The 27,642-nt window shown below is 38.1% G+C and overlaps 1 protein-coding gene across 6 annotated transcripts in view; it reads right to left on the reverse strand.

Annotated features, from left to right (window-relative positions):
* Positions 1-27,642, reverse strand: part of TTC39B (tetratricopeptide repeat domain 39B) — a 74,600-nt gene that overhangs the window by 22,814 nt on the left and 24,144 nt on the right. Inside the window, exons 1-4 of one of the 6 annotated variants that reach the window (XM_021525534.2) lie at positions 20,953-21,027; positions 8,935-9,363; positions 2,049-2,153; positions 657-788 (exon numbers count right to left, since the gene is read on the reverse strand). In XM_021525534.2, coding sequence (XP_021381209.2) covers positions 657-788; positions 2,049-2,153; positions 8,935-8,942 — 245 coding nt within the window. In that variant the 5' untranslated portion in view covers positions 8,943-9,363; positions 20,953-21,027. Of the gene's footprint in view, positions 1-656; positions 789-2,048; positions 2,154-6,781; positions 7,591-8,934; positions 9,475-10,289; positions 12,389-20,952; positions 21,358-27,642 lie in introns of those variants that run through there. The other 5 variants (XM_021525535.2, XM_021525538.2, XM_021525539.2 and 2 more) reach the window with 5 other exon arrangements.

Here is a 27,642-nt window from a genome sequence, read left to right on the forward strand (position 1 = left end):
ACCCATTTTCCAAGGTTTTTTTTTCTGTTCAAAGAAAGACCAGAAGCAAAATATTCAGCCCAGATAATTTCTGATATAAACAACAGAAATTGCTCTTAAAATCTTTCATTTTAAGGTAAACTAAACACACTTGTAACAACAATAAAAAACCAATAAAAACAAACGTAAAAACAACAACAAAAAAACCACTTTGTTTTCAGAAGAAACCTTAGTAGAAGCTTAATTGTATTAGACTATTGGTTCAACCTTTAGAAACAACTTTTTAAAGAAGACTGTTTTCATGCTAAGAGGGGAAAATTCAAAATATAGGCCTTTAAACTTTTAGAAAAACAAGAAGTCACAGCAGTCAATGGCTCAGAGAGTTCAATCATGTGATGTCAGTTTACGCGTAGGTATACACAGGGAAACAACCATTTAACTAACTGTAGTGGCTATTAATACCCACATAGGACAAGTCTGTTGTTGCCACAATACCACATAGAAAAATATGCTCATCAGTAATAATTGTGTAGTGGGATTTACTCCGCCTTTACAAATTTAGACCACTCTCACACAGACAAGAGTCTGCTTTAAAGGCATACAGAGAACTGGGGTGTTGCACAAAAAACACTTTTTGAGTTTAGTATCTCATAACAGTTGGGCTTGCTTGGGCTTACCTTTGGCAGGTTTGCAAAGCCTCCTTCATTGTAGAAATTCCCATTTGTATATCCTGCTGTTCAAAGGTCATGGCAGCTTGCATAACTAAAATAGTGCTGTATCCAAGTGCATGGTACATACTGTCTTTGGACCTAGGGAAAACATGAATCTTGTGCATTTAAGCAACACTTTACATTGCAATACAAAATTAAATGCAGAGGCACTTGTATTAATTTGTGAAGACAGAAGAATTAAGCAGGAAAATAACAGATCTGAGAATATAACCTATAACTGTTTGTTGGATAACTGGGACTTAAATAGCCTTGAACAGACACCATTTTAGCTCACTTTCTTGACTTGTTAGTGAGTGCGCACATCTCGTGAGTTTGTAATAGATAAGGATAATAAACTTCAGCATGTGACTTCAAAAACAACGTCTCCCAAGTTTTATTCACCCTGACCTTGGAGCAAGAAAGAGCCTGGTATTCCAACAGTAATATCATCTTCCAATGAGCCTAACTATAACTAATTCTAAGAGACAATATCTCTGGCCTACTGCCTTCCTCACTTAAGCTCTCCAGAGCACTAAAAGCAAACACTTGGTAGCTGTGGCATCCTTCTGATGTTTCAATTAAAGCTGTCCTTGAACTTGTTCATGCAACATCAACCAACACATCACTCTCAGCCCATTCTTACTAGCACCAAACTGCAGAGCGAGAACATTACTCCACTCTATTAGTGTGGGTTACATATCCCTCTTGCTAACGCATCCATCAATACCACATGCTCCTTTCAGACATAGACAAGAGAAGAATGGTGGATGGGAGTCAGGTCCCAGTCCTAAAGATCAGCCACTCAAACTGCCTCCCCATGAAGTCACAGATAAAGACAGGTTTCACCTGTAAACTTCTCCATATTCTTTATTCCCTATATCTGCATTGTCATAGTTTTCTTCTCAGTGGAGGAAAAGCAACAGGGGAACAAGAAAAATAGTCAGAACATAGAAAGATGAGCTTAAAGATAAACACCAGACTCGAACATAATATAAAACATAACAAAAATACTATTCTGGAGCTTTGTTCCAGATTTTATGTATTGTCAAAAGCAGTTTCATTGTGCAAATTATTTGATTGAAGATGCATTGAATAAGGTGTTGCTCCCCAGCCTCTCCCCTCTGCATGAGGAAAGACAGCTTGAGCGATCAAGTCTAACATAACAATTCAGTGCTTCATGAACAGTTTTTCAGATTGTTTTAATGACCTAAAGATAAATTTAAAAAACCACAAATATGGAGAAATGCTTCTGGACAAAAGAAAATAAATTAAAACTACTGTCTTCAAAGGCTTTAAATTAATCTTCAGGTACTAAATACTGCCTGTTAACAACAACTTCAGGAAATAACAGAATCTCACCATGGACGAAGTAGTTCCAGCGCTTCAGAGAACTTATTGTTTAGAAATAAGTTCAGTGCCATTGAACATTCTTCCAGAGCACACTTGAGATCCATCTTGGATGCCCTAAAAAAACAGATTCTTAGTTTACTCAAACTGTTAATAAACCAAAAAATTTAAAATGTCTTTTCCCTATGTAATGCAGAAGGTCTGTTGTGGTGATTTTGTTTTCAAAATTTACCTTTTAAAAACCAAAGTATATGCCTAACATTTTATCTGTGTTACACAAGTGCACCCTCTGCTTATTTAAGCAATGTTTATAACTTTGTCCTCCTAATCTTAGCAGAGAAATTCTCAAAATTTATCATTGTATCCAAGCTCTCAATCTTTTCCATCAGTACAAATACTGTTTCAGGCTCTGTGTTCATATCAGAATTTTGAAAGAGGTCACAAGGTAATATTTTTATCAAAAAAAGCAGTAAACAGACCCTCATTCAGCAAACAGGTATAACTACAAATAGTCCTGTCAGAAACCTGTAGCTATGCCAAAAGCTTTTGTTTGGCCTAATTCACTTCAAGTAAAAGCACTTGCACTTGCTTAAGCAGAAGCCATCCCAACAACCCATTCTTTGGCCAGTTCTGCCAGAAATAGGAGTGCTTACAAATGATTCCATGAGCCAAAGTGGGGACAAACTGACAATCATGGGAGTGACATACAGCTAGAAGCTACACAGCCATCAACATCCACAGATTGATCTGGAAAAGATAATCTCTCTACAGCTTTAAAACAACAGGTTTAAACTAGATAATGGGCTTTCTCCAAGTACGGTTAAGCAGTGGTAAGCAACAGATCATGTCAATGAGATAAATATTTAAGTACTGACGAGTAGTAAAGAACTCTAAAGGAGGAATTTAAGAAGAGAACAACTGAGGAGTACAGCTCCTCTAAATCTAACAGTAACATACACACAAAACAAACAAAGAGTGAAGTGGACATGAAAATATGACTGGACAGGGGGCTTTTTTGCCCTCCAAAGAAGAATGTTAAAATGGGTTATAAAGACCAAAATTTTTGCTCATAAAGATCAAAAATTTTTTTAACCATTCATTTTTATTAATTAATTCCAAGAACACCATCTGCTAGCAAAAACATTCCAAATAAGTATTTTTTAGCTAGATTTAAAGGCTGATGATTTTTCTTCCTTGTACACATGCAAGGACCTGAGTTAGTCCCTTACTAACATATCATCCCTACCGCCTGTGTGTTCCTATGCTTTTATATTTTCTTTTCACATTTGTGTCTAATGGAAGTACTTCACTTGGTCCATACCTAGTTGGATTACTCATTCCATTTGTTCTGCAAATGGGTTAGTTGCTTTCAGAAGTTTTTCAAGAAGGTAAAAAAAAAGAGGTGGGAGAGTGGGGGAGGTAATTTTTCTTTCCTTTAAATACCAAATTGGTACTAGTTGTCTTTAGTGGCAAAATAAAAAAAACCACCAGCACATCAGTAACTGAAGTTCATATCTACTAGAAACAAAGAATGAGTTTTTATTTTTTCATACTTGCACACTACAATTATTTTGTGACTAGCACTGAAGCAGTGGCCTGTTCCAGGTCTCTTCTCAAACAAATGCCAGGGTCAGTACTAAGGTGTGTGGAATCTTCAAAATTACAGAGAACAAATTGACCTTTTGGTCCTCTCCCCCTTGCAGGCATGCTTACTAACTTTGTGATGGGCCAAAAGTCAACTGTCAACTTTAGGAACAGAAAAATCCCATATGAGGCAATTTTCTGCTTCACAGACTATGGAGAATATGAACAGTGATCTGAAGTCAAGAGAGTGGCAAGCAAGACATGTAAAACAATCTGCGGAAGCGCAGACCACTGGTAACTCCAGGTAATTTAACAGCTCATGACTGCCTGAAACACTTAGTTTCAAAGTACTGGTGTTCAGCCTCAAAAGAGTATTATTCTCATGTGAGAAGCAATAGCAGAGAAGTAGTGTTACAGTACTCCACCACTGTAGCACTTCTCCTAAAACAAGGGTCTAGATGTAAAAGCAATGTTTTGTTTTCAACTGCTTTACTAAGCCTCATCTTAGTGAACAGAAATATGTTCTCTGTACTTGTATGTTGTAAATCTGCACATTTCCTACTCTGCAATCAGAAACTGCTGGAACTTCCCCTGGACAGAAAAGCTAATCTTTATTTCATTATAGCACCCATGGACATGACAGCGTTTTAGCTGCAGGTGTGGATGGTTTGCCATCAGGCTTCCAAATCCCATCACACCACCAACTCAAGCATCACCACACTATATATCAGTATTTGCAAACTGATCCCATAAACCAGTGTCCTTACACAATCTGGCATCATTACAAAACTGTATTTTCCCAGTTAAATGAGTAAGCAGCATGTCTCTCCAGCACCTGGCTATCATGGTTTTCCCCTCTATTACAGACGAGTTCCCCTGATGTTGCCTATATATGACCAAAGTCTGCAGACAATGCAAACAGTATTCCTTAAGTTAATGTATTTACTGTTTCCTGCATCAAGCATGGCTTATGAAGTTACTCTGCCACTTCAGGAATAAAATTTGGGTAGCCAGTTTTCTCAAACTGTTATTCTGGTAAGTGAATTATATTCTATACCAGAGAATTCCTCATTCCTGTTTCATTACTCTTCATGTATATTTTCTATTGTTTTCCGACATCCTGCAGCAGAAGAATGTAACCAAAAGGATTTGTTTCAACTCCGATTCATAACTTGGTAGCAGAATAGTCAGAAGACAGTTACTGACTTAGAAGCAACTTTGTTATCTTTGCTGGCATGTCTATGCAGAGTTTATTTTTTTTTTTATCTCTTCCACAACCCATCTTCCCTCCAGAAAGATATCTTCTGTTAATGGGCCTTTGAGTCTCACTGCATGACTGATAAAAATCACATCATCCCATTGTGACATGCTCTACCCAGGGGGAGAAACCAAGCATTCCTACTTGGATAAAATCTGAGATTTGGAACACCACAGGCAGCCTTTTCCCACTGTATTCCCAGAGGAAGACCAGGCTCATCTACACCACCACAGGACTTTCAAAGGAAACCTACAGCCTTCTACAGCACCACTACTTCAACAGAAACACATCTGTCACTCCAGGAGGACTGCATCCACCATTTAATCAGACTGCAACCAACACCCTGACCCACAGGGTGTCAGGTCATATTCTGACTCTGTCAGTGTTGTTTTTTATTACTGCCTTTTTATTTTTGTGGTTTTTTTCTTTTTCCTAGTAAAGAACTGCTATTCTTACTCTCATATCTTTTCCTGAAAGCCCCTTAATTTTAAACTTATAATAATTCAGAAGGAGGGGGTTTACATTTTCTATTTCAAGAGAGGCTCCTGCCTTCCTCAGCAGACACCTGTCATTTCAATTCAAGACACCTTTCCAACCAGGCAGTGATGTTTTGCCACAACTTAGCAGCCCAGATGGGTTTACCCCTAGGTTGCCAGTTATTCTTCTTCCATTGCTGCCACCAACCCCACAGAGCCACCACCCATGAATCAGTACAGATGTAAAAAAAAAAAAAAAAAAAAAAAAAATTGGCCATTTCTCTTCTTCAGCAATGTCTAAGGCCATTTGGATGGCTTTCATCTCTGCATATTGACTCAATTCATGTTCTCCTCCAGCAATTTCTGTGACTTGTCATAGGGGACTCCATACGGCTGCTTTCCCACAAGACAGAAGGATTCATCAGTTAACAAGGCATATTGCTTCTCAGTTTCTGGGAATTTATTATACAGTGGGGCTTATTCAGCACAAGCCTGGTGATATTCCAAAAATCTTTGCCTTCTGGCCAGTCCATGATTAATTCTAATTTTACTGGATGACATGGGTTTCCTATCCAAACTCTTAATGTGATCAATGCACCTCCTTTACTCCATACTGCATCTGCTGCATGATGTGTAGAGGAGACCGTCCCTTTGAGTATTCAACTCAACGCAGGTAACTGTGGTGTCAGAAGCTGTGTGTCAGTACCAATCATCTTTGAAAGCTGCCAGTATCTCCTTTTCAGTTAGAATATAGTGGACTTCAGATCCTCTGTATGCTCAGCTCCAAAAACCTAGAGGTCACCCTCAAAATTCCCCTGGTGCTTTCTGCCAGAGGGTCCAGGTAGGTCCATTCTCTTCAGCTACAATAAAAAGCATATTTTTTACATCTGCCCCTGTTCAGACTGGCCTGAAGGCTACATCATTTGATTTGCTCAATGGCTTGTTGCTCCTCAGAGGGTTATTTGAAATCTTTCTTCTTCCAGGTAACTTTATAGAGAGGACTTACAATCAGACTGCAAGTTGGAATGTGCATTCTCCAAAATCCCACAACACCTAGAAAGTCTTGTGTCTTTTTCTTGTTAGTTGGTGGAGGCATCACTATTATTTTAATAAAAACCACTGGGATCTGACAATGTCCATCTTGACATTTGATTCCTAAAAGGTGGATCTCTGTAGGTCCCTTTACCTTATTGTTTTATGGCAAAATCAGCTTTTAAAAGGACTGGATTATTTGCTTCCCTTTCTAAAAAACTTCTTTTGCTGTATTCTCTCACAAAACACTATGACTAACTGTTATGGTTTGAAAGCAAAACTAGTGAGAGACTCTAAGTCAGAAATACAGTTTATTGGGAAAAGAGAAAAGAAATAAAATACATGCAATAATATAAAAGGAAAACCACTGTCAAAGTCAGAATTCAACTTGACGCCTTTTTGGCCAGCGTGTTGGTAGCAGTCTAAATTGGAGTGGCTGCAGTCCTCCTGGAGTGGCAGATGTGGTTCTGTTGGGGCAGTGGTCCTGTAGAAAAGGCGTAGTCAGTCAAGTGGAAAACCTCAGGTGTGTCTTCTTGAAAACCGGTGGGAAGGCTGACTGCTCTGTCCTAAAACCCCAGGATATATCTAGGTGGGGATGCTTAGCTCCTCCCCCCAGGCAGAGCATCTCACTGATGTCATTGTGTCATGCAGTGTGTCCTTGATCACTTGTTAAACAGAACTGGCTCTGGAGGGAGTTAACTCTGAGTCATGTGGGGAGACACTGATGGGCCCATTAACAGGAGGTAAGGAAAACTGCCCAGAGGACAACTGCTACACAGATGGCAATAGAAAACATCTTGCTTCTCAATCTGGACACTAACACACTGCAGGTGTACCAGAGCTTTACCTTGTTCCAGCCTTCATCAGTTTGTGTCAGATGATACAGTAGCTGTATTTCCTTCTGGCTGGCAGTCAATTCCAGGTACTGTGGACACAGCTCCACACAAAAGCAAACTGTGGCCTGCACTCTATCCCAAAGGGATTGATAAAAACACAATAGCATTATTCATTGAGGCACCACATGGCTTCTTTTAACTCCAGCTCATATGAAGTTCCAATACGTCCAGTACTTCAGGACTCAGAGGTGGTGTGACTTCATTCAGGCCGCAGTTTACAATTAGCCTCCCCTCTCCACTGGACTTTCATACTGGCCATAAAGGGCTGTTAAAGGCTAAGCAGGTCTTGCTGATCACTCCTTGGCTCTCTAGGCAACAAATTAGTTTATAAATGGGAATTACAGAGTAGATTGTGAGACACTGCTTCTGGTGCATTGTTGTGGTAGCAAGTGGCACCTGTTGTTCTCCAGCCCCAGAATAAAAGGGATGTCTGAAATTTCCTCCATCTACAGGGCAGGTATACCAAAAACCCATCAAGAGCCTTTTGAATACTTGAGATATCCTCTCCTGAGATAGTCTATGCCAAGGATGAATGGAGCCTCTGCTCCTGTCAAGATGGAGTATTTCTGCCACTCATGCCAGTCGGGTTAGTCTCAGCTTCCAATATAGTCAGCTGTTTGGATCCCTCTGTCACCCCAGAAATCCAAATGGATTCCATCCCTATGCAGTTTGATGACATTAGGGTACATTGTGCACCAGTGTCTACTGAAGCCTTGTACTGCTGTGGGGCTCCTGTGCAAGGCCATCAAACCCACACAGTCCAATAACTTGGTTATTTCTCTCCCCCTTCCCCCCTACGCCCAGGTGGAGGCAGGGCCCCTCCAACTGGTCACAATGTTCCCCACTAATGCCTTGCAGAAATGGACTTCTGCTTCTCTACATAGAGTTAGTAGTATGATTGGACCTTTCAGTCTGCCTGAAAAACTGTTCACTGAAGACTGGAGCAACAACTTCCAATTATGGTTATTTTTCCCTGCAATTCCCGCACCAGTGCATCTACAATTGAGGTATTTCAATCCATCCCATTTCCTTGTATCATCTCCATGGTCCTGCAGGTAAAACCAGAGGTACCCTGTGATGTGTATTTTCTATATCCTCTCTCTCAAAGGAAGAGGATACCTGCTTTCAGTTACTGAAATACAGGCCCACACAGGTAGGGAGTATGACACATTCCCTCTGAATTGCTGGAGCTCCTGAGTCAGCTCATCGGTTAGCTTCTCCACAGATGCTGTGATGGAGGAAGTAATACTGTCTTCATATTACCTGAGTTGCCAAATTGCATCATCTGCTGTTGTTTATGCATCATCTTTCCAAATTACTGCTGTCAAAGGGTTTCGTGTACCCTTGCAGCACTCTGTAGAAATTTCTGCAACATGGGTAACTGACACAAGACATGGTCTGGATTAATGTGGACCAGGGCATTGTCCACATCAAAATAATTAATTTCTTGAACAGCTAATTCCCTTAGGAAGTGAGTCACTTTTTCTGCTGCAGTCCATCTGCCTAAATTACATGGAATATCATCTTTATAGGGATATCTTTCCTCCTCACACTTGATAAGAATCGCCTCCAGAGAATAAAGACTTGTCTTTTTCCCCATTACTTTGTCAGTGTCTGGGTCCTTAGCAATTGATCTCAGCCTGGCTACTTACCCTCTCATTCCACACTGTTGGCTCCACTGTCCCACCAGCAGACTAGACAGGCAGTAATACACTCATGGATGATTGCTGAAATCTTCTTGTGCCTCACATAGCACACTCAGGCATAGGGATCAAGTCATGTCTCTTCTGTCTCCTCTTCTGGTTCCTGTGATGGCCTTGATAATGGCTCTGAAGAATCACCCTTGTGATGGTTCTGCTTCATCATCTTCACTCTCCTTGTCCTTGACTGTTTTTGCTAAAGCATTTTGACAGGGTGATTTTCATGTACATTTCTTCTACTTTTGTGCAGGGTCCACTGCTACCAGACCATGCTGCTTCAGTGGTTCCAGTGGCAGTGGAGCAGGCACAGTGTCTTCAGGTGGCTGGAGCAGCTGCAGGGCCTGTTGTCATCTCATTGTCATATTTAGAGACCTTTTCCTCCTGCAGGTACCAAGCAGTGTTGAACACAGTGACAGAACAACTTTTTTCAGTATTTTACTAGTTTTTCTGGATTCTGCACTTGTTCAGGAGTAAGGTGTAAGCATACTGAAGGTGCTCACTGCCCTAGGTAGTGGCTCATACAACCCAAACACCCTGCCATTGGGCAGATGTTACGTTATTAGTCTGACCTTAAACAAGAATTGAACCATGTGCAACAACATGCTGGCTCCTAGCAAAAAAAAAAAAAAACCCAGGTTGGTTTCAAGAGCAGTCAAAGGATATTCAAAAATCTTTAAAATCCTGACTACCAGCCTGGAAGACAAGGAAGAAAAAATAAAGGAGAAGAAAAATACATAGGAAGGTGTCTCCCTCATAGGCTGTTCCTCTGAGGAACCAAAAAAACAAAGATGTGATTAATAATTGCTCCCAGTAGGTGACACCCAAAGCACAAAGGTGCCTGCAGTCTTGAATATAGACACACCAGACTGGTGACCAGCGACACTATCATATGATAAGCCCATTCCATAAAATAGACTACACAGAACATGTAATTCAAGTAAGGAATTATTTTTATAGTATAGACAAAATACCAGCAGTATGAGAGTAAATAAATCTACATTCTAACCAGCAACTATTAAACCAATATAATAAATGTTTGTAACAATTTTATTCTAACACACTCTGGTCAGGTATCTCCTGATCTCAACCCTTTGTGCACTACATTGGGCACCAAAAGAGACTCTTGTGGTTTAACCCCAGCTGACAGATAAGCCCCATGCAGCCATTCACTCATTCTCATGCTGGAAGGATCAGGGAGGGAATTGGAATGGTAAAAGCTAGAAAATTTGTGGGTTGAGATAAAGGGGATTCAATTGGGAAAACATAAGCTGTACAAACAAGCAAAGTAAAACAAAGAATCAACTCACTGCTTCCCATGGGCAGGCAGGTGCTCAGCTATCTCCAAGCAAACAGGGCCCCATCACATATAATGGACACATGGAAAGACAAATGCTGTCACTCTGAATGTTCTCCCCTTCTTCCTTCTTCCCCCCACTTTATATACTGAGCATGACATCATATGGAATATCCCTTTGGTCAGTTTGCATCACCTGAACCATAGAACCACACAGAATTAACTAGGCTGAAAAAGGCCTTTGAGATCATCAAGTCCAATCTATCACCAAACACCATGGTGTCAGCTAGGCCATCACACTAAATGCCACACCCAGTCTTGAATCTTAAACACCTCCAGGGGTGGTGACTCCACCACCTTCCTGGGCAGCCCATTCCAATGTGGAGTCAATCCTCCTGTGAAGAAATTCTTCCTAATGTCCCCTGGACCTCCCCTGGTGCAGCTTAAGATTATGTCCTCTTGTCATGTCACTGGTGGCCTGCAAAAAGAGCCTGATCCCCACTGGCTACACCCTCCTTTCAGGCAGTTGTAGAGAATGATAAGGTCATCCCAGAGCCTCCTCTTTTTCGGGCTAAACAACCCTAGCTCCCTCAGCCATGCCTCATAGCATTTGTGCTCCAGACCTTTCATCAGCTCCACTGCCCTTCTCCTAACACACTCCAGCATCTCAACATTTTTCTTAAATTGAGGGTGTCAGCACAGGACTGGCCTCACCAGTGCCAAATACAGGGAGACAATCCCTGCCCTGGTCCTGCTGGCCATACCATTGCTGGTACAGGCCAGGATGCCATCGGCCTTCTTGGCCACCTGGGCACAGCTGGCTCGTGTTCAGCTGCTGTCAGTCACTTCCCTGAGGTCCATTTCTGCCTAGCCACTGTTCAGCCACTCTGCCCCAAAATGTAGCACTGGCTGTTGAGGCCAAAGCACAGGATCTGGCATTTGACCTTGTTAAACCTCATTTTGTTGCACTCAGCCCATTGATCCACCCTGTCCAGGTCCCTCTGCAGAGCCCTCCTACCTCCCCTACAGCTGATCCATACTTGCATCCAATTTGGTGACACCTGTGAATTTGCTGATGAATTTGCTCAATCTCCCCATCCAGATCATCAATAACAATATAAAACAGGATGGCTCAACACAGACCCCTGGGGACACCACTAGTGAGCAGCCACCAGCTGGATGCAGCACTGTTCACCAGCACTCTCTGGCCCAGCCATCCAGCCAGTTCTGAACCCAGCACTGAGTGCTCCTGTCCCAGCCGTGAGCTGCAGCTTCCCCAGGAGTGTGCTGTGGGAGAAAGTGTCAAAGGCCTTGCTGAAGTCCAAATAGACAACATCCACAGCCTTTCCTGTGTCCGCCAGTCGGGTCACCTGGTCATATAAAAGTCCAGGTTGGTCAGGCAGGACCTGCACCTCTGAAATCCATGCTGGCTGTCCCTCTTGTGTGCCCTCCTAACCTGTGCACTCCCAGCCTTCTCATCAATGTGGCATTACAGAAAGCAAAAAAGGCCTTGGCTGTAAGTCCTGCTCACCAGTTTCAAAAGCATCTCTGTACTATCAATCCTGTGCTCAGCACAAACTCAAAAAGACAGCTGCATACCAGCCACTGTGAAGTTAATGCTATCCCAGCCAAAACCAGTAAAATCAGGTTCACTTCTAAATGAAATAAAAAGGAACAGAAAAATGTGCAATATTGAATGCTACACAAAGACAGTAACATCACATTACAAGGAGAATAAAGAGTAGAATAAAATTACTACTGTGTTCCAGTCCTGATATTTTAGGGGTATTTTTTCCCCAACACATAGCATGTTTTAAGTTTTCCTCTCACTAGTATTTCCAACTTTTTAGAAAAAAAGAGGAAATGCTGAGAATTCCAGCAATAGTTTGCACACCTTGAGCTTGCTGCTAAACTAATGAAATTATTCCAATTCAGTGGGGATATACTGTCAATAAGCAAGTTAATTATTAACAACTTTAAGTAGGTTCTTCTAACAAACTAGTTGGAACCACAATAGAAACAAAGCATAAGAGTACAACCTGACAAACCTGAATTGGAATATTCACTTATTAGGATGATAGTCCTCAAGATGTACATTGAACAAGAACATTACTAATTTAAAATGTCAAAACAGTTTACAGCTTAAGTTCCTTTCCTTTTCCCCCCTTGGTATACATTAATATAAAAAGGGAGCATAATTACTGGCCTAAAACAAAGGAAAAGTCACTGAATTAGTATTTAAAAATTAGGTAAATATGAGTAATAACTTAGGCAATGACATCTATCTCTCTACATCAGGGCTTAGTGTAAGAGTATTCTTGAAAATCCATTATAATAGCTAAAGTTAAACATTAACTTGGTGTATGTGGCTGTCTTCGTATTTGCAGATTTAGCAAGCTTTTAACAATCACCCCAGGTGCAGTGATTTACCAATTCTTCTCTTAGAAGGGGATTCAGAAGCTAGAAATGGGAGAACTGCAGAAAAAAATTTACCTGTAATCTACCAATGCTTTTCACCATTTATATTAAATATTTAGGACTAAGTCCCACATCCCTTTATTAATATCAGCTAGACTCAAATGTTAAACATCATTTAGCATGAATAGGGATTGAAGAATTTCATTCTTAAACTTCTGCAATACTCTGTAGGCTCTTTTTACAACACAGCCAAAATAATCAGCCTTATCTGAATTGAACTGCAAACAAATTTATTTTGTTCTTATCAAAATCCAATTGTTCTTAACAATGGAAGTATCACCACAGTTACCAAAAATATTTGTAATTATTAGTTAGAATCAAGCAAAATTTTAAGTAATTAAGACCAAAAAAAAAGTGAAACTATCAATAACAGCTTTAAGATAATCATATTAAGATGCAAATCTGACACAAACTAGAGGAGGAAAAATAAGGTCTTCTAATGCAGGGGATATGGGGAAAATGCTATTTTGAGTACAAGTATCAAGAAAACAAGATTCATTACAATTAAGAGAACATCCTCCCAGAACATAAATACTTTAGCAAACCAGTGACACTTAATATTTACAGAAGCTTAATCAGAAGGAAAGTATTTAAAAGGCATTTACTTCCATAAACTTAAATACAAATCACCTAGTGTGTGATCTACAGTATCGACAGGTAAGGCAGCAAGAAGCTATGCAGTACTGGTCTTGAATAACATTTATGCAAATGTCTGCTGGAGTATTTACTGCCAAACTAACAATGACAAAACAGCTTTAAAAAAAACAGCTCTCAGTTGGTTCTTGTCTTCTGCAGGAAGATTGTTAAATCAAATAGTTGTAATATGTTGTCAAAATCTGATATTGTCACTATACAGAATGTTTATATGCTTCCTGATCTTTCCTTTTGCAGCAATGAATTGGTCAAGAAAACTCAATATTGAACTGTTTATGTTCTACCATATCAAAAAGAGTAACTATCTGGTTGTCAGTCTTAAAACAGCCACAACATGACTTCTTAATGGGAAACAGGAATGGGAAATGGGATCCTCAGTAGAATCCATCCCATAGTTCCATTTTCTTAGCTACAAGGCTCTGACTGTACACTGCTCTCCTTCAACTTTACTGATCCCTTGGAATGTCCAAGAGCAGTGGCCATTCTATTGCTTCTTATTTTATAGGATTCCTCTTCCCCTCCCTCCACGTATCAAGGGGACTATGTGCAGACCACACTATGCTTTTTCCACACATCTGACCCTGTGCTGTGTACTTCCGTGCCTACTTAGCATAAAATAAACTCAAATCCAACCCCTCCCATGTAGAGATCCAAGGGCCTGCCACTAGGCATATAAAGCCCAGCCCTCAAAAGGCCGAAGCAGGCAAGGAGAAACACCCCTCTAAGATTAGGGTGAGAAGTACCTCCCTCCCATAGGTCTATGCAGGCACACATAAACGTCTTAAGTTCTATTGGTTTGTACAGTTACCCCACTCCAGTTCAGCCTTCAGTTCACCATAATTATATATTCCCTGCAATGTTCTCCCCTCTCCTGATCCCCATTGGTCCCAGTTTGCTGCAGTGTTCCACTCTTGTTACCCTATTGGTTCTCCTGGTTGGCTGTCCTGCCTCTGCACAACTTTTACCTGTCCCCATTGGTCCTTGACCTTCAGATCTACCCCTTTTTTTCCCCCATATAAAATCCTGTGCCCTCAGCACAAGTTCATTGTTGTCCCTGGACTGCCTTGGAAGCAATAATCAGCTTTTGAATCTCCAAAGAAAGACCTGTCCTTTGCCTCTTTCACCAGCCATTGTAGCAAGCGTGCTCTGGGCCCCGAAAGCACTGGTCGCACTCAGAAGAACCCATTAAACCCAGTGTCCTTGAAAGACTTTCTCCCACCCAACATCAAAAGCTGTCCTAAAACCATAGTATCAAAGGTCACAATTTACAGGTCAGAGAGATATTAAATTATCACTTCCTGTTCATGTCTCGCACAACTTTACATTGCCAAAATGCACTTGATGTCCTCCTGCCTGGTTTTACTATACAGCAAAGATCCAAAACATTTGACAAAACTGTCACCACCATATTACCACTCTTTTTTTAGATTGAAATGACCCAAACACCTTGTATTACTGCAACAAAAGTCTGTTCCTGGCATAATTCTGTTTTGCTGTTTTAATTTTAAACTACGCTTCACATTAGAAGTATGTCACTACATCCTTAATTCTGTAACACTTAAAAATCTTATATTAAGAAAAAGTAAATTGTTAAGGAATGGTTTCTTTGATGTTGATTTCTGTCGGTCCTCAAACATTTAAACACTGGAAGTCCTGTTGTAGTGTACTGTTACTTCAATCTCAGTGAAGCGGAAAGAGTCATCCTTTACTGTGGCAGAGACATTTTCTTTCTGCCTAGCTCTGTAAAATACCACTACAAACCCCATCTCTCTTATTTTCTTGTACTATTTTATCGTCCACCAACACGTGTCAATTCCTCTTGTGATTCAACACCTTTCCACTATAAGGTTTCATAGTCTTTCAATAACCTTTAAGTAGAAAATGCAAACTGTGTGTCTGTGCATCTCTACCGTATTTATTTAAGGAAGCACCAGTGAAGTTTAGTTCTTAGTACCTATTTAATGTTCATCCAAATAGAGAGCAGCCTCCTATGTCTGAAAAGCTTGCAGGATAACTTATCTCCTCGTGAACATTTTTTTTTTTAATGTTTTGTCCATGAAATACCTATTTTAAGACTGCATTTGATGTTTTTATATGCATGGCTAGCAACAGCAAAGATTTGAAATGTCCAGCAGGAACTACTTTCACATAAAGACTGGCATACATCCATGTGTATTCACTGTACCTGAGCAGTCATATAGACAACACAGATATTACTTCTGCTATCTGGAAATATTCCTTCAAATAACTTTCTTCATGTTTTGAAAGCAATGGACTTCTCACCACTAAGTTTGTAATTTGAAAAGAAAAATGGCTTTTGCATTTTATCTCTCTTACACATCACTCATATAGGAGACAACAGTAATACTGTAGTTTTTCTGTCTAGTGCTGTACCCCAAATTTATTTTCAATCCCTTCTTAAGGAACAGTATTATCTGCTATCACTCTTATTAGTCATTTGCACAGACATACAGTTGCAACACTAGTCATCAAAGAGGTGGTGAAATACTTGTAGGAGTACTACCTTACCTACCACAGAGCAGTGGGTTGCACTAGTTATCATGGCAAATGACCACAAAGAGCATCATGAAATGAAAAAAATAACTTGTTGCAAAATCCTACTGAGATACTCCGTTAGGTGTACATTTTATGTTCTAGATTGTTTAGTGAAGGATGGCTGAAGGTAATATAATCTACTGACACATTCAGGAAATGCTCAAAAAAGCAAATGGAAATAGCTTTTTTAGTTGTGTTGGATTTTCTTATACAAGGGATTACTCTTATGTCACAAGTCAGAGACTTCTGTATGATTTGGTTTTAAACAAATACAAGCAGAAATGTAAAACCTTCAGGAACAAGTCCTGTGTCAAGTCTGAAACTAAAGAATTCTTATGAACGTGCATTATTCTGAGGGACTACTGACATATGCAAGAAACTGCACAATCCCACACTATGCTAGAGCTGGCATATATCTTTCAGTATCTTGTTGGACAGATAGAGGACTCAGCGTCTGAAGAGCCATTAGGCAAGTCTCACGAAGCTGAAATTTTATTATTTCACCTACAGACATGCTTTCACCCAGAAAATAATTCAGAAATGCAGAATCAAATTGAGTAACCTGTCTCACAGTTGAGCATTTCTTGCTGTAAAGATATTTAAGTATACCTCATCCTTGAGATTAAAGGGATCACAATATTTTAAAGTGGCCTATCACATCCAGTTTATGAATAAACGTATCCTTAAACCTTTTGTATTAATTTAAAATAATCCTGGAGAAATATAAGATCATGTGATCAATATTTTTTAAATGAAAACAGAAAGATTGTTGTGAACTCTAAAACTCAGTGTTCAACACCACTTATAATCACACAACAGAAAAATGGCTAAATGCCATAAGAAAAATGCTTTAAGGTATACCGCTAAGCATTTGAAATTATTTGCAATTTAAATAAAGCATTTCCTATTCCAGGCTATTACCATTAATATAGAAAGTCTGAAAACTTCAGTCAATTGGTCAGTATAGTAAGCAGTAACATATTTTACCCATGTATTGTATATACTAGCCATACCACCACAGCAAATTCTGCATTCATGATGCATACACCCCATTTTATGACAAGCATGAATTTTAGGTAAATAAATTATTTATAGTAAGCAGTGAAAAAAAATTCTTGCCAATGCAAGGCAGACTTTATTCCTTTGAAGGTTCACTGTCTCACTGTTCCAGAACTTCACTAATGTATGCAATATTCTGTATGCTGAATGTTCATTTTAAAAAATCCAACTGGCAGCAAAACTATGCAGTACTGTGCTAGCCAAATTTGCAAATGGGCAAAAATTACTTTAAAAGCTCACTAAATAAAATATACCAAACATCAGGCAAATTTGAAAAGAAAGAAACAAACAAATAATAAAATACCCCACCAGAAAACACACAACTGAGTAACAAAACAACCCCTAAACAGTCATTTATTTTAAATTACATTAGGCTATGTAGCTTGGTATTCAGGCAAAGCCATCAGGGTAGCACACTTATTTTCACTTATTCCTCCCTTAGGACTTCCTCACACTGTATTTGAAATCTTATTCTATAGCAGAGAGACAAACAGCATTGTTATTACCCAAGCCCTTCCTTGGTACTACCTTCCGTTTGAATTTTTCGAGACAACTATCCACCCACAGAGCTGGCAATATGTGCATGATGCAAACACCATGGTAGAAAGCAATTCAGGTCAGTGTTGCTGCACCTCCCTCCTCAGCACTACCTGACTATGAGATAGCAGCATTTAACCAGCTAGTTGTATGTATATCAGTGAATTTCTGGATCATTGCTGCAATACCAATGGACCTGCCTATACAATCCTTTGAATGATCAAGCCAACTCACCACTGGGGCATTTTCCTTTCCTTTAATAGCACTGGGAGGTTTCTTTCATTGTTTTGGGCTTTTGTTTATTTTTGGGTTAGGATTTTTTAAAATGTTTCTTCTCCCTCATCTTACATCTGCGTCAGAAAAGATAATTCAGAGTAAAAAGAAACAGAAGCTAGCTGATATTATGCATTTGTATACATAAAGAGAAAGCACTGAAAACTATTTTTCAAAATGAACAGCTGTGGAAAAGGAGATGGCACTCAGAAAAACAGTGAGAAAGGAGGAGGTAACTGAGGGAGAAAAAAGGAGACAGCTGCTCCTATTGCAAACCAATTATTACTAAAATAATATACACTAAAATGAGCTGAGAATGACTTCACAGTTTTTAGCTATACCTTAGCATTTTCAAAAAGGTGAGGCTGATAGCTTTTCATAGACTACTGGAATTTCACTAAGAGAGGATTTTAATTGATCCCTTGCTATACATTAACAGCTATAATGTTACATATAATGTAACAAGGCAAGGGCAAGGATGGCAGATACAGCTCTGTCTTAAAGACCAGAAGCTGGGAGCTGGGGAAACCTGCTAGCTAACACTTAGGAAAAGTGTTTGCCCTCTCTTTCTTTTTAGAACTAGAACTCTCGGTCTTAGTTCTTCTAAACTAAACAGATTTACCTACAAGTGACAATGTTCTATTTTAGGAGTTATTACTGCTCACAGCAGCAGTAATGCTGCTGCATTTGTAATGCTGTCTTACAAATGAAATGCAATAGAAGGCCACCAACCAAACAAAACCTTTCTGTACAAACAAAAATTCTATCTTGGAAGTCTCATCTGATCTTGGAAATTTAAATTCAGATCACCATGTGTCTGGAGATGAATGTTTATTTGCTTTACGCTCTGCATGTAAGTTTTGTTTGCAATCTCCAACTTAAGAGAATATGCACTGGATTGCCTTCCAGTCAGAAAGCAGCCCAGCACCCACAGCGCTGCCTCTCGGGAATCTAACAGTTGACTACAAGAAAGATCAAGAGGTTTAGCTTCCAAATATTTCAATGACTAAGGGGGTGGAGATGGATGATGAGACAGGGAACTTTCCTGGTCATCTGTCTTATTTAAAACATGGATTTTGCTTATCTGTATATCTCTACCAATGCAGCAGCTGAACAATGCAAGAAAATACTGGTTGGTGTCTCCTCACATATTGCTCTAGAGTTGCAACAAAGCAATAGAATAAGCACAAAGGAAGAAAATCTAGACTAAGTTGACCATCTGCTTGAATCTCAGGTGCCACAGGATATAGTGCCAAGATGAAGCTCATCTTGCTGGCTCACCATCAATCCACCATTGCCAATAGAATCTACTACACTGAAAACAACACAGGCTGCATTTCTTGCCACTTTATTATCTTGTTTGTATTTTAAAAAATATACATGAGCATAGCCAAGTGTTCCAGATTTTGACTGATCATTATTCAGATTCAGTAAACTTTAATTACTTAATTGATTAAGTAATCCATTAACTTCAAGTCAGGTGTTTTTTTTATCATCTGAGAAACATCAGCAGCTTTATATAACAAGTTCTTAAGTTCAACAGCAGATTGCACATGGACAGAAGGGGAGACCCAAATTTCCAGTAAGGACTCAGCCATATTGTGAAAGCAAGACAGGCCAATTCCTTAAGTTACTATTTACCCACCTGAACAGGCATGCATAGTTAATCTGATCACTAAAATTATTACAAAATAATCCTACTTAAGTCACTCCAGCATGAATTTGACACTAAATATATGAAAGCTTAAAACAAAAACACAGGCATTTAGAATCAACAACAAAACAATCAGATCACAGGCATTTAGAATTGACCAGTCTGACTGCAAAGGCAGAAAAATCAAGTAAGAGTCAATATTGGTTAACAAGTAGAAGAAAAATTCAATTTACACTTTTCTGTTCAACATTAATGGGAATACACAACACTATAAAAGATTATCAGATATATTTAATGGAACTCAGTGTTTAGACAGTATTTTCAGATATAAGTTTTAAGATGAGATCTTTGCAGGTAAACTGAGAATTTACTATGTTTGTATCCTCCTTATCAGACTAATAGCTTGTATCAAATAAGCTGAGGTCAATGCATGCAATATGGTGTACAAAAATGATCACCTGAATATGGCAGAGAGTAATACTGCCAAAACTTAACATATTAGCATGCAGATACAGACAAATAGATGTTCACCTTAAAAATTACATAATTTTGATCTGTTCAATATTTCTACTAGAAAGTAGGTCCAAATAAGGCATGCTGACAAGAAAATAGGTTGAGAAGGAATCTCCTTGAAGAGCTAGCATATATGAAATAATTACAGTTCACTGGCAGTTTTACATTAAATGAATAAAAATTTCACTTATCTTGCTATAGAGGAAAAAAAATCATGCTGCAAGTAGGACATCAGATCAGGCCAGATGTTTTTGGGACTAACACTGCGTCACACAAATATTGGCCCAGATCCAAAGAGACAATTAGGACACCATGATCCCAGCAAGACACTCTTCCTAAACTTCAAAGCAATTTACTTGAATTTATTACATAGGGAACTTACAGCCTATGCTGGAGGTATATTCTGAAATAACTAAAAAGCACACTGCATTATACTTAACATTTAATACCTTGAAAGCACTGCACTGCATCCCATGAAATAAATTATTTACGTTAAAGTAAAAAATTATATAACCTCAAATGGTTAAACCAGCACAGCTACCAGGAGCAGAAGACAGTCTATAAATGGAAAAAGTAGCTCTAAGTCTGATACAGTCCTTAAATTACTACATTTTAAAGAATGAAAAATCCCAAAATACAATCCCAAAATACACACCTTGCAGTGTTCTGCAACCTACAGTATCTGAGCTGATTAAGCACTGACATCAGCAGAGAAGCTTCTGCTCTCTAAAAGCATTGTTCACCACTGCAAAGTGCAGAGGAAAAGCAATTATTTCATAATCCCATTGTGAATATATCTTTTTCTTTTATCTAAAAGGAAATCTATATAAAATAACAACAATGTTGTATTTTGACACACATTCCAAAGCAAATTTTCACAGAAAAAAATCCTATAAATCTTACTAACCCATTACTGATTTCAAGGACTATTAGACAGAGATAATATACTTACAGGATTAATTCAGTTAACTTCAGGTATGTAAATACAGTCCTTATGTAAAAATAAGTGCTGCTTCTTTCACTCTTTTCCACCGTGCGCACACACACACCAAAAAAAAAAAAAAAAAAAAGGCAAAAAGACAAAGAAAAGCATAAAGAGAAAAGTGATTCTGTTTTATTTCTCAATATCCATGAGGTTTCATTAATGAGTTATCAATCAAAAAGAATAAAAGTTTCCATGCCAGCAGCTAGCAACAGAGGCACCAGAGGCACTCTCCATAGCCGAATTCAAAAAAAATGTCAGTGAGAGTGGCAGCAGCTACAGTCAATGCTGGAAGCTGATGCCTCTGCAGGAAGAGGATGCTGGGAGATTCTACCAATCTGTGCTGCAGCCTAATTCTAATCCATCACTCCTAACTGCAACGGGAAAATTGAGACATGGGGAATACAAAGTAATTTATATTTAAAGACAAAAAAGGAGACACTTTAGTATTTCCTGAAAAAAAAAAAAAAAAAAAAAAAAAACAAAAACCCACAATTAAAGTCAGACAGAAAAAAAAAAAAAAACTATGCTAATGAAACTGCAGTAAAGTATGTTAAAGCCACTGCAGGAAAATAGATCAAATACATGAGAGTTCATAGCAAGGAACACTGAAGAAAAATAACTCATGTTTGATTTTCTTTATTTGATAGTACTCAACATCACTTTTTAAAAATTAACCCTTCAACAGTCTTTCCCCCAGAAATCCAAATTTTCAGCTAGAGTTCTATGACCAAAATAAATCACTAATACAGAGAGCTGCTAATAAACAGTTCTCTTCATGAATATCAGCTGCAACAGAAGAAAGCAGGAGTCAAAAGCAAAACATACAACATCAATAGTTTTATCCCCTTGGTATAATCTCTCTAGATGAGATATGATGAAAGCTCAATACAAGGGAGCTAAGCAGCAGAAAATTAAACTGTCTTCCACTATTAGCTTCAAAAGGTATTCTTTAAAGCTGTACCAACTGGACTAATAGTACCTAGTTCTAGCTATGTTTACAGTTATGAACTGGCTCAAACAAATCTTTTAAAGCAAAATGCAGGAAACCACAGGTTTGCATTTACTTATTTCAGGTACATGCAAAGTAGCATCACAGTAATGCTTCAAATCAATTTATTTAAACAATTTACTTTTGTTAAAATTTTCTTATTTGTAACATACTGGAAAAGAATTGCCCAGTATTTCCTACACCACCTGTGGGAACCAAGGGCTATGATGACATGAAAAAGGTTTCATAAATCTTGTAAACCTTTCAAAGAGATGAGACTGACACCTGTAATTTATGGACAACAGCACCTTCAAAGTCAGGACATTCTACCTTTTCCATAAAACTTGACCCCATAGTGTTAAAAACCAAGGAGTTCAGACCCAAGTTCTCCATCATGTAATTTGAAGCAGTGCTTATGCATACTGTCAGTTAATATACTAACAATATTAGGGGCAGGGAAAGTAAAAGTGCCAGAATTTCTGTGACCTTGCCTACACATGAAGAATAGACAAATTTCAGTCAAGTTTACCCAGTCACAAAGAAGTCAACTCAATTTCCCTACAAAATATACGGTGTTCTGTTTTTAATGCAGTGTAAATTTCAGACAGTCCACATTTCAGACAGGCCAATATTCAAGGCTCAGAAACTACTTTCTACAAAAAGCTGAGTGAATCAGAAGAACATTTCCACAAAACTGACAAAAATAAGCTTTCTGTCTCTGCAGGTATCAGCACATGCTCAAAAGTTTTCCCCTGGACTGATTAAAGGAAAATGAACTTATACATATACACTAAACCTTCCACACAGATTGATTCCCAAAACACGCTGTGACAGCATTTAATCATTAGGGAAGGGAAGGAAGGGATGGACATGACATAACCAAATCAAACAACGAAAGCAACACTATTAAAAAACAGGACTGCTTTTTTTCGTTTGATAGCTTAAAATAAACAAACAGGCAAATCTGGGTTTCCATCTGTTTTCCTTAAAAACAATCCTACTTCTCAACAATTTCTGACCAATTTATTCTTTTTCTTCAGTGACGAGTTAAAACTCGTCTTTCCATTTTCTTATCTGAGGCACTTACATTTTAACAGTTGTACCACAAATCCAAAAGTCTACATCACTTCCCAAGTCTCAGAAGTTATTCAGTGAAGGCAATTCCTGAGCTGCAGGGCTACAAATAGCATTATGCAGTCTTTATTAAAGCACAGAACAAACATTATTTTCCTGAAAGACCTTTAAAGAAAGAAAACACAGATATGATCACATATTCCAGCATAATATCAAGATTCCGACATGATACTTAAACAAATTCCAGAAAGTCCCACCCTAAAATATTATATGAATTTAAAGCCACAGTGTTAATTAATTTGTAATGAAAGATCAAGTCACAGAACAGCAAAGAAATATTTACACTCAATTAAGACAGATTTTTTTCAGTGAACATGGAATAAAAGAAAAACATGCTGTGGTATATTTTTGTGCTCTAGACTTTCAGCAAAGCTTGCAAAAAGAATAACAGGGTGGAGAACATATGCAGAGTTTTGGGCTCTTCTATGTACAATGTCTCTGAAACTGTTTGTTTGACTTTGGATTTTTGTCTACCTCCTCTCCTCACTTTCTAAGGAGCTACGAACACAAGTGGAAATGCACATTTCAAATAAACAGAAGATACCAATGCAAACAATAGCACAATGTGGCTTGAAGTCTTCTACTGAAATACAAGCACAAAGAAATCTTACAGCACAGGCAAAAGATGTATTGGCAATAAACACATGTTTACACATGAAAATGTGTAACCATGAAAATGTGCAACCAATGGAAACCTCCCCAAATTTAATCTATAATCTTAGAACTGTTTGGAGTAGAGAAAGATTAAAGAGATAAGGTTGCTGTATCATTACTGCTGTTTCAAATCTTGAAACTCAAAATATAAAGTTGCTACTGTGTCATATTTTTATATTTATGCACCTATGAAAAAATCTTCTAGACACAAAAACTACCTTTACTAGACCTTTTTTGCACTAAACATAAGAAAATAAAATTTTGATCATTTAAATTGTCACAGCTGCTTCTCACCATCTCAAGACTGTCAAAATGTGAGTTTAAAGTCATGAAGACAGGAACTGTTCCTAAAAGTTGTTGGCTTCTTTTAATTCTTGTTGAATTAAAATTTGAATTTAGAGCCATTTCTTTAACTGTTCAATTTCATTCACTGACAAAACACTCACATGTGCAGGTGTAACTGAAATCTTAACTACACATCTAAGATTACAAGGATAACCTGCTCTAACTTCCTTAAACACTTCTGACCCTTAATCTATCACCCCAGTAATACCACACAGAGCTGCTTTGGCAGGATCAAGGATTAACAGTACACAGCTTCGGGTAGGCAAAGAAAATGCAAAAGAGAATCAATGAAGTATGTCTCCTTTTGCTCAAATTGAAAATGACAAAAAATCCCAGGAGTTCCATTCTTGATCAAAAATCATCTGTCTGCTTTGTTTACAGAATGCAAGCTCCCACTTTTCAAATACTTAAAGTTTTAATTGTGTTTAAATGAGATCTCCCTATTTTCCACTGATGCCATAACACAGGGTCTGGTGTCTGAAATTTCTATGAAAATAGCACAACATGAAGATTTCCTCTGCATATGACTTCTTGCAGCAGTTCAGCAGACCAGTGTGTTTCTTCCCAAAGACAACCACAGAGCATCTTCATACAGAGAGTCTACATACCCATGCTGTTATCATAACACAGTTGCTCTAAATGCTGCTATTCATTTACGTAAGCCTCTGACATTGGGTTAGTAAATAAAGGCACTATCTTCGCCTTTACCTCAAAAAGAAAGGCCACATGGCAATCTAAGAAGATTGCATGGACAAACATAAAAACTTGATGGCTACTTATTCCTTTCACATACAGATGACATTTTAAGGAACAGTTAGTAAAATGAGATGGACAGAAATACCAACAGAAATAATATTTCATATATGTTCTAAAGAAATTGAGAACTTCAGAAATCAAAATAGCAGTGGCAAGGTTAGTACATGCTAAGCATAATACAGTGATGGTTAAAAACTGTTGAGAACTCAAACCACTTTCAATCTAGTTGAAAAGACAATATAATTTAGAAAATTACACTCTGGCAACAGGAAACATGAATATCTACATTCTACAAAGAGATTTTCAGAATTATTTGAGTAAAACTTAAGACAGCAGAAATATTTTGAAAAAAAATCAAAGTAGAGAATGATCTTGTTCAGTAAGACTAAAAGTTCTAGTTTTTCCACAGTAAGATTTAAGTATTGATGAGGCATTTTTAGCAAGCATTAAATAAAATAAGAATCACACACAAATCTGTTCCATCTACATATGTTTTTGTACCTGTAGATGATTGGCAGCCACTGGGTAACTTAGTCAAACACATCCACCCAGGCCAAAACTTGGAAGCAGGCACTCCAGTGCAAAAATTGTAAAAAGCATCCTACCACCACAAAACTTCTTGTCAGAGGCTTCAGTTTCCACAACAAAAATCACAGTTTGCCACTAGTTACTCAGGTCCTTTTACAAAACATTATGCCAATCAGAGTAGCTCTGAGTTAACACAAACAGGTAATGATGAATTTACTTTGATATATAGTCCACCTATTATGTTTGGAAGGTTGAAGATGGTCTATCAAGTGTTACTATCAAACCAGAACTTTGAAAACTCAGTTTTGTTGGCAGAGAAGGTATTAAATGCTAGTGCTTGCTATAACTAAAACAGCAGAGTTACCTACTGTAATAGTCTTTCTTCAGCTTTAGTACCAGTGAACAAAATTTACAGTAAATAACTCTATTTAAAGGCTTCTTAATGTTTCTACAAAGCAAGTATTTTGTGATCATTACATATTTTTTACCACAAGTCGAAGATGACAAACGAGTTTAGACAGAGAATCTGAAATTTAAACCACTAGAACAAAAACTGATTTCCTCCTGGGCCTGTCATCAGACGTGAAAGCCAGCACACGAGATTTAAGGAAGGATTTTACCTAAGGTAACACATTGCCCTTTCAACATCTAACCTGCACAGTTTGGTATCTATCAGTACGCAATAATATTTAAATAATAAAGCCAGTTGAAGCAAAGTTGGATTAGCAAAACCATTCACTAGCATCTACTGGCACAAAATACAGAGCCGTGTTACCCTATACGTATTTTACACTAAGAATTGCAGAGTGGTGTGTGAAATACTATGAAGATCTGGTTGTTACGCTCTTTCCTAGTTCTCTAAACCAACATGATGATCTGACAGAATCTGAATCCAAACTGATCTCAGAAGTAAATGTGAGTCTTTGTTGACCCAACTCCCTATAAAAAAGGTCCATTTTAGTTAAATTCAATAGGATATAACTAACTGCAACAAAGCACTCAAACCAATGCCAGGCATATCATCACAGAGCTCTAACAATGCTACCTTCCTATCCAAAATAAGAGAGAAAGAAACACTGACACGGAAAAATTATGAAAGTGAATATTAACAAAAGCAAAATAAAAATATAGACACAGCTCTCCAGAAGTTTAAATCTCTGGCCATTCATTGTTTCAATATAATAATGAAAAAACTACAATTAATTCTCTGTTCATAGATAGAGAAAGGTCATGAACAACCAGTATGGCATTAAATTTATGAAAGACTTTCCCTCAAGCAAACTACTAGCATAATCTGAAAACCACAATCAAAGCATTTCAAGAAAGATAAGATGGAAGACTTTCACATAACATTCCAAAATTTTTTTTCAGTTCCTTAGGCATATTTTTAAAAATAGCCATATCTTTGAAATAATTTGAGAAAGGGGAGTCTAATCCAGTGAAGACTCCTGCCCAGATACAAAAGAATATATACATTCACTATGTTCAATGTGATGTTAAGTAACAACACAATTTTTTGTCCAATTAATATTCTTTCTATCATCTTTCATTTACTCTTCTAGACAATGCTTATTGCAGGTGGAAGCAATACGAGCCAGAATAAACTGACATCTTAACTTCTGTTATAAAAACTGTATCTGTAAGACAGCTACGAACACAGAAGAGACACTTGGAAAGAACAAATCAAAGCTCAGAATGCAAAAAATAAACAACCATGCCCAGCTCAGACATCAACAGAAAAAAAAACAAACAAAAAAAATTTAAAAAACCACACATTCTCATAGAATGAATGAATATTGGATAAATATTCTCAAACAGTATTTCAAGTTCCTCTCGTCCCTTTCCCAGGGGAAAACAGAGGCCAAAGAGATAAGTTATACATAGACAAACTGCTAAGCAGTGAAGGAAGAATAAGCAATCATTAACATAAAGAATTCTCAATGGGAACATATCAGGTTCTTGTTTCCTTCTGAGTGTCAAGAAACAGTGTTTAATTTTTCTCAGTTCTACACAGATCAGACCTTTCTATTCTAGGAAAGATACAGAGGGTCTTGTAATCTGTAAAATACAATTTGCCAAGACCATGGATGTTTTGGCCATGAAGTTCAGTCCAAACCTACAGCTGGGTCGAAAAGTGTTTTAGCAATCTGAGGATATCAGCAGAAGTCCACTCCTCATGTGTTTCATGGCACAAAAATGAAATAAAATCCTGGAGAAAAACTAAAACCACTTACAAACAGCATAATGTGTTT

This window comes from Lonchura striata, chromosome Z, assembly GCF_046129695.1.
Source record: "Lonchura striata isolate bLonStr1 chromosome Z, bLonStr1.mat, whole genome shotgun sequence".
Lineage (NCBI taxonomy): Eukaryota > Metazoa > Chordata > Aves > Passeriformes > Estrildidae > Lonchura > Lonchura striata.